This window comes from Sinocyclocheilus rhinocerous, unplaced genomic scaffold (genome assembly GCF_001515625.1).
Source record: "Sinocyclocheilus rhinocerous isolate Xijiao unplaced genomic scaffold, SAMN03320098_v1.1 scaffold7300, whole genome shotgun sequence".
NCBI lineage: Eukaryota > Metazoa > Chordata > Actinopteri > Cypriniformes > Cyprinidae > Sinocyclocheilus > Sinocyclocheilus rhinocerous.
Window position 1 is genome coordinate 35,139 of NW_015623605.1, and position 8,242 is coordinate 43,380.

Here is an 8,242-nt window from a genome sequence, read left to right on the forward strand (position 1 = left end):
TGATTGATTGATTGATTGATTGATTGACTGACGGATGGACGGACTGACTGGCTGACTGACTGACTGACCGGATTGATTGATTGATTGACTGATTGATTGATTGACTGACGGACTGGCTGACTGACTGACTGACCGGATTGATTGATTGATTGACTGATTGATTGATTGACTGACGGACTGGCTGACTGACTGACTGACCGGATTGATTGATTGATTGATTGACTGATTATTTGACTGACTGACTGACGGACTGGCTGACTGACCGGATTGATTGATTGATTGATTGATTGATTGATTGATTGCCTGACTGATTGACTGATTGATTGATTGATTGATTGATTACCTCAGGGCTCTCGGTTCCATTACAGAACACGTTGATCCGCTGGATGAGTACCAAACTGTCGTCTGCTCCTAGAGGCTCTAACGCAAATGAAGGAATTCCACACAGGAACTGGCCTGGCAGCCTGTAACATAAACACACGTGAAGCTGTAGGCTAGATTTAGATTTTACAGTTGCTCTGCTTTAGTTGTGATTTGACCAGACCAGCTGCACACCTGATGGGGTTGAAGGATGGGTTCTGATTGTACAGCTGTGTTACGTAGTAGTTGGCTACGTTGGACTGGATCGTCACGGTGCCATTGAGCAGCTGAAGGTTCTCCGGGTTTTCCAAGAACACACCAATCTACAGAACAACACAAGAGCGCCGTTACTGGAAACACTTCTCAGAGATGCTTAAGTCAAGTCACATTTATTTCTATCGTGCTTTATACAGTACAGGTTGTGTTGAAGCAGATTCAAAGAAATAAACAGGAAAACAACAGAATCAGTGATGCAAAATCATCAAATTTGAGGCAAATTCAATTTCAGCGGTAAAGCAGAAGACAATAGCGCAATTATACAGTTCTCATCCGAGAGTGTCGTGCCGTCACGTTAAGTTTCATGTAAACCCAACTAATCAAGCCAAAGGTGAAAGTGGCAAGGAACCTAAACTCCATCAGGGGACAGACGTAGTGCATTTGTTACCTGGTTAGAAGACACAAAGGAGTTGAGGTCAGACAGATTGACGTATCTGATGAAGACGCCAATGTAGCTCACAAGCCAGTTTGTGGAGTTCAGCTGAGGATCGGAGGCGTTATAGCAGCGCGGTGAGCCACCTGTACACACACACACACACACACACACACAATGTAAACATACACACATACTACAGCTGAACAAGTCTGGATAGATTGAGAATCACTTTTTTTTTTAATAGAGATCACAGTTCTCCCACAATTCTGTTTTCTTTTTTGTTTTCATTATATTCATTTGAACAAATTAACGTAAAAAAATATGTTTGAATGAATGATTCAATGATTCATTTGTAAATACTTCACTTGGTTCATTACTAGAAGAATCAGTGTTTTTGAACAAACCTCTTGAATGAATGATTCAATGACAAACACATTTTTAACAGTCACTTGTCGCCACCCACTGGCATAACAATGTAATCAATACAATCTTTATAAAAAGCGCCAAATTACTCTTCAGAAGGTGATTTACTGTATATAGACATCAGTATTTCTATTCAAACTATAAACTTTTATCCCAGTACTTCTGTGATTATTTGAATGTTTCTAACACAGAAATAATAATACTGCGTGGCTGAAAAGACTGTTTGTGAAGCGGTTTCACATCTATACATTAGAACTGCTCTCTCTGGGTCAGGAGATATAAATGTTCCGGTTTACTGTACTTGTCAAATGAAATATAAATACAAAGTACATATTCTTACCATTTGTGAGATACACCTTCATGGAGCTGTAAACATCGTCTGGCGTGAAGTCAGTTCTGGAGAAGTTGTAGTTGTTTCCAAGAACTGAAACACTACACACACAGACAACTGCTTAGTATAATGTGAGGCGCTTTTTTTTTTTTTTTTTTAAATCAGTCTCCGTGGAGGTATTTAATGATGTGTGAGCGCTCACAGTTTCCTGTAGGACAGACAGGCGGCGCTACTGAGCTGTGCGGGGCTGATGAGCTGCGAGCTGAGCAGAGGCAGGTATCGCATGAGTCGATGGTCAAACCACTGATCCACCTCAGACTGGATCTCCAGCTTCAGAACTCCAGGCCAGACGCAGGACAACACCTGCCGGGCCAAACCCACGGATCCCAGCGGCTCCTGCGGGACAGAGAGAGACGGAAAGCTTAACACAGAGACTCTGAACCGCAGAGATGTGATCTTCAGTGTCAAGGAAAAATACTAAACCTCCTTCAAAAAAATATAAATACACCATTTTTGTGCTCAAAACAAGTACTGCACTGAGGGTACTCATCAGGCAGCTCAATAAGCAGCTACCTTTACACAGCACGCGAGTTTCCATTCCAGGTTTTCCTATGTAAACGCACTAGACGGATGTGTTTAACTATTGCGCTCCAGTCTTTTGCACCGTCTCGCACATGATACGATGTTCTAAAAGCACAGCGCTCATGATAAAGGTTTTAAACTTTTAAAAAATCTATCTCGAGACTGTGTTACTTCCCCAAACGGTGACATCGCACTGTGAAGCAGATATAGGATCTGACTAAAGGCTGGAATACACCATACGGCTTCTTCCCAGACTTTTGCGTAGCTGCAGAAAGTCAGAGCCAGTCTGCAGGTTCAAGTTAACAGATTTCACAGAGAAAGTGTTGTGTATGATGGATTCTAGCTTCAGACTCTGATCCCATTCAGTTAGAGGACGTCAAATACATTTGATATTTTCAGACAATTTAAAACACATTTTTTCATGCAACCCGTTTGTTTTGTCATTTAGTGTGTGATGACCAGTTTTTCTCTGAAAGTGTATGATGTCTAGTGTTTTCCTATGTTCAGATTTTAAGTCACGTAGTGTTTTCCAGCCTTTACGCTCACAGCTGCAGAAGAGAAACACAGAAGAACGAGAGGGGAAATGGGAGGTGAGACAGGCCAGACTCAAACCTGTACAAAACAATAGCAAATCTTTTTTCCACATTTTAAGCACTGAATAATATGAATACGATTCTTAAAATCTCTCAAGTCTATCTGGCATCTTGAATTCTTTTCCACTGAGCTTGTTGCAATGAACTATATCCACATCCAAAGGAAATGTGCATTGCTGCCTTTGATTTTGGCCAAAACGAGGAATCTTGCATGGCAACATAACTGTGCCGTCTTCACGTCAGGAGTCTGCCTATGATGTAAGCACACTAGGTAGACAGCTAGCGTGTGCTGGAACACAGCTCAAGGGCATCTGAAAGACCTACCGTCTCCAGATAGCGTGCGGTCTGGTTGTACTGGCTGAGCAGATGGCAGAGTCCCGACCCGTCTCCGAGCGTCTGAGGCGCGTTCAGGAACTCGCTCAGCTCGGCTGTAGAGATGGAGCCCAGCAGCTGCGGGAGGAAACGCACAGATCAGAAGAGCTGCGATGGAAAGAGATCGAGCAATAGAAGAACGCTGATGTACCTCAGGCCTCCTGTCCACAGGGATCAGAGACTGGAAGGTGTTGAGGTCTGGAAATCCAAACTGGAGGAAGAAAGACTTGAGGAAGAGGTAGAAACTGCCACTGACATAACAGCGAAGAGGAGCATCTGCAGGAAAAAAATAGACAAACAAACAAACCAACCATTTTATATAAAAACAATATTTGAAAAACTCTGGTTATGCCTAAGTTGTACTGTTCTTTAAAACAAAAAGCAAACATTTAACCCCAAATAAAATTCTCTAATGTTGTTTACTTGTTTGCCAGAGTGTCAGTGAAGGACACACTATATGCTAAATCTAAGACATTATGGCAGCACTTTACAATAAGATTCCATTTGTTAATATTAGTTAACTACATTAGTCAACATGAACTAACAATGAAAAAAATACATCTAAAGCATATATTAATTGTAGTTTGTAGTTTCAACATTTACTAATACATTATCAAAATCACATAATTAATGTGTGTGTGTGTGTGTTTGTGTGTGCGTGTGTGTGTGTGTGTGTGTGTGTGTGTGTGTGTTTGTGTGTGTGTGTTGCTCGAAAATACAGTTTGTACAGTATAAAAACCATTACGCCTATGGAGAGTCCCCATAAACCACAAATGCAAGTGTGTGAGAGTGGGTGTGTGTGTGTGTGTCACCTGTGAGTAGCTGTTGGATGTTGTTATAGATCTGACGTTGTGTGTTTTCATCCAGAGCCGTTCTTTGAGAGTCCAGTACACTGATGCTGCGTCACAAACACACACACACACACACACATTGTTTTACTCTGCGTTTATGCTATTGTCTGTGTTTATTGTCCATGTTTACTGTTGCCATGCAATGCACTAAAAATGGCTATAAATCGACTTTGACTTTAATGAGTGATCGAATCATCTGAAAACCGCATGAATATTTTCTCACTACAACTGAGCAAAAACACAGTCTCTTACGCCTCCTGTTTGACACTGCAGCCTCGAGCCCTGACGATGTCGAAATACACCGTAACGTCTGCTGAGCTCAAAGCAGACAGCAGCGGCCTAAGTCGAACCGTGAGCCAGACTGACAGCTCGGAATCACTGACTGAAGGAGACGACAGATCGCCTCGCACAAACACTGTCTGCAGGAAGGCCTGCTTCACCTCCACAGAGTAGCCCTGTTCATTCACCTGCACAGAAGACCAAGACAAGACAAGAATGAGGCAGGAGGACAGATGGACATAAACAAATGATAAGGATATTCACAGCTGCAGATAACAAATCCACAACGTACTTGGATGTTTGGAGAAAGAATATCAAAAAACTCTGAAAGCGTCTGCGTTTGAAGCTCATTCATCACAGTCTGAACATCCGCTGGTCCGCTGAGACGTGACGGGTCAGAGCAAAGCTCAGCCAGCTGGGACACAGTCAGAAACTCTGCCACCTCGACCTGACCGAGAGACAGAGAGAGAGAACGGATCAAATGAAGACGTTACTGCAGGCGAACAATCTCCCAGCAATTACAGCAAAATTCATCTTTCAGAATCCAACTACTAATCAATATCATCAAAACTATCCATGTATCCATCCATAATGTTTTTTATATAGTTATTTTATGTTATATATGTATTTATTATTTTTTCTAAATATTATTCTTATTCATTACTCAGCATCTTATTTTAATACATTTTATATATTATATTCTTATTTTAATACATTATATATATATATATATACAATTATATGTAAACCAAATATACAAAAATATTATAAAATTTATTTAATGTTTTAATTAAACATTGTAATGCACTTGTTATATGATCTCATGAGTAACTGTAACCCCAGTTATATTACATTAGAATATTTATCTATTCATTATTACGCCTTTATTAATGTAATTCATTAAAATGCATGATAAACAACCAATTCAGATGTAAAAAGGAATCTGCAAACATTACAATGCATTTTAACTTTGGTTACAATTATTTATGAAAACACATAATACATTATAATGAACATTGTGAATCCCTTGATAATGCTTTATACATAAAGGCTTCAAATAAAGTGTTATATTGCATATTGATTCTTCTTGTCACTACCTGTTTTAGCGATAATTCTTTGGCAATGTTGTACTGACAATCATGCCAATAAAGTATTCATTTGAAAATGCAGTAAAAATTGTGTGTCTGAGTGTGTGAGAGAGTTATAACCGCACACAAACTGCTGTCTCTCTGCTTACCCCATTAAAATCTCTCTTCAAGCTGATAAAGTCAGTAAAGTTGGCGATGAAGCGGAACCATCCGAAGTTTTTCAGCAGCCAATCAGAGTCACTGTTAGTACTCTGCACACAGGAATCTATGAAAAGATCAGAAACGCGTTATTTAACACTTGTTTATGCCAACACACACACACACACACACAGAATCACTCTCACACACACACACACACACACACACACTTTGTTTTACGGGGACACAGGAAGTGTCCTCATAAACCATGTTTACGTTGTAGTACCCATTTCATTATACACATTTGTGTCCTCATAAACCATATATAGCTGTACACACACTCACACACACACACACACACACACACACAGACACACACACACACACACACACACACACACACACACACACAGAGACATGTTACCTTGGCTGGGCTGATGGAAGAGATAGTCTCGAGTGAAACTGTAGACGTACTTCGTCTGAATCGGTGTGAGACTGCTGAAAATGTTATCACAGCCTTTCACGCTACAAACACAAGAATAAATCAATGACTGGATGAACTACAAACGTTTTGTCAAACACAGAGGTCCCCAGATATTGCTGTTTAGAAACTACATCTCTGCATAACCCAGAACAGACACGTATCAAAGAAACACAAAATAATATTAGTAATCATCTGTCCAAATCATGGTGTCCAAACAGACTTTATAATACTGTAATACTGTTTATTACTGTGCATTGTGTGAATTTTCAAGGAGCAAACGCCCACCGTAATGATTCTCATAAAGTGAAAGCCCTAGAAATGATTGACTGACCATGGCCATTGCACTGATGACTGAACTAGACTAAGACAGACCTGGGTTCAAAATAGCTGCTCAACACTGCCCTAAAATGACTGCAAGCAAAAATTGGATGCAGATTTTTGTGGATGAAAGGTGTCTGCTATACAAAAGCAGCCAGTGCTCACATTTCTCTGTAAGAATCGCAGCTGATGGTCCTGGGGATGACAGAAAGGCTATCCGGACCGATCCCAGGGAGGAAAATGTGCAGGTACGACTGGAACCATAAAGCAAACGTCTGCGGATCGAAGGTTTCAAATCTGTTCGCCAGGTCCATCAATGTCATGTTCAGAATTATGCTGCTCACAGCAGTGCTGATGCTTGACACGTTTCTCTGAAAACAAACAGCACACAGCACTGAAATGTCACATATACTCTTGAATAGCTGAATATGGAAAAGACAAATCTTGTGATGTTCCAGGAAATCCCTTATATGGACAAATATATTCAGCTATCACTTTAGCTGAACAGAGACATTTTGAATGAGGAAACATGAAGACAATGAACACATGATTGCAACAATGTATGGTTTAACAGTGTTCTTCAAGCCATCTCAGGTATTTTCATAAGAATAAAGTATATTTATAATGTAAATCTAATCGTCATAGCCATGATCAATGTAGAGAATACTACAAAATAATACATTTATTTTGAATATCTGAAACACCATTTATTTGGTAAAAAAAACAAAAAAACAAACAAACAACAAAACATGATATGAACACTAAAGTCAGCACCAAACATTCCCACCTGTGCAGACATGCTGATAAATTTCTCAAAAAAATCATCCAACTGGTTCTGGTCTGGAGAGTTTACAACAGATCCAAACAATTCTCTAACAGCAGACTCATCATCCACCAGACCTGGTGTCAAGATTTGCTCCACCTTCTGTTCACCAGTTAGAGAGCCAAACACGGCTTCCTACGTAGCAAGAAAATGCACTGTTACTTCTGTTAGGGAAGGATTCAAGATCATCACTGCACACAGAATTTCTGGCAGCAAGAATAATTTGAACTCTGTTTTACCCTAGAGATGTTGAATTCTGCCAAGTCAGAATAAGGCACATAGCTGAAAAACCGACCAAGGTTCAGAACCAGCCAGTCAGTGTCATTTAGGACACCCTGTTTGCAGGCTACAGAATTTAGAAAAAAGCATTGCATTGTTTAAGTTATTATGAAAACAACAAAGCTGAGTGTTGATATTCATTTAGATTCATTCATTTAGCAGGCATAGATTTTAAAGCAAATTACAAATGTGAATGATGCAAGGAGACATACCAGGTTGACTGATCTGGTGCACAGACTGTTTAAGGTAAACTACTAGATTTGCAGCAAGTTCCTCTCTTCTTTTGACAGGTACTTGTAAATAAGCCAAATTCAGTCCTCTAACACTGTGAACAACATGAGAGTCACTAACATCCTGATTCTCTTGACATCTCTTTAATAAATATTTACCATATAACATATGATTTAACCCTTTTAGACAGCAGATCATCTTTATAAAAACAAACTGAAAAGCAATTTGTGACAAAAACCACTCAAACAAAATAATCAAAGATATGTCCTTAATATATATTTAACCTGTCAAAATTACTCTTAGGCCTGAGTAGTTAACCAGCAAATAAAGGCTACTATTCTACTGAAAGAGCTAGTTTTAAATCAAAAAATTTAAAGAAATAATATATAGAATCACTCACATCACATGGTAGTTGGTGCAGTTGATGTCAGCTGTGAC

At 39.6% G+C, this 8,242-nt stretch overlaps 1 protein-coding gene across 1 annotated transcript in view; it reads right to left on the reverse strand.

Annotated features, from left to right (window-relative positions):
• Positions 1-8,236, reverse strand: part of LOC107713175 (uncharacterized) — a 26,690-nt gene extending 18,454 nt beyond the window's left edge. The window contains exons 1-17 of the mRNA XM_016518649.1: positions 8,205-8,236; positions 7,786-7,898; positions 7,534-7,640; positions 7,259-7,429; positions 6,637-6,842; positions 6,094-6,194; positions 5,681-5,796; positions 4,736-4,891; positions 4,417-4,631; positions 4,126-4,211; positions 3,465-3,589; positions 3,266-3,391; positions 1,969-2,162; positions 1,776-1,867; positions 1,025-1,155; positions 556-683; positions 344-464 (exon numbers count right to left, since the gene is read on the reverse strand). Coding sequence (XP_016374135.1) covers positions 344-464; positions 556-683; positions 1,025-1,155; positions 1,776-1,867; positions 1,969-2,162; positions 3,266-3,391; positions 3,465-3,589; positions 4,126-4,211; positions 4,417-4,631; positions 4,736-4,891; positions 5,681-5,796; positions 6,094-6,194; positions 6,637-6,842; positions 7,259-7,270 — 1,809 coding nt within the window. The 5' untranslated portion in view covers positions 7,271-7,429; positions 7,534-7,640; positions 7,786-7,898; positions 8,205-8,236. The remainder of the gene's footprint in view (positions 1-343; positions 465-555; positions 684-1,024; positions 1,156-1,775; positions 1,868-1,968; positions 2,163-3,265; positions 3,392-3,464; positions 3,590-4,125; positions 4,212-4,416; positions 4,632-4,735; positions 4,892-5,680; positions 5,797-6,093; positions 6,195-6,636; positions 6,843-7,258; positions 7,430-7,533; positions 7,641-7,785; positions 7,899-8,204) is intronic.
• Between the last annotated feature and the right edge of the window lie 6 nt (positions 8,237-8,242).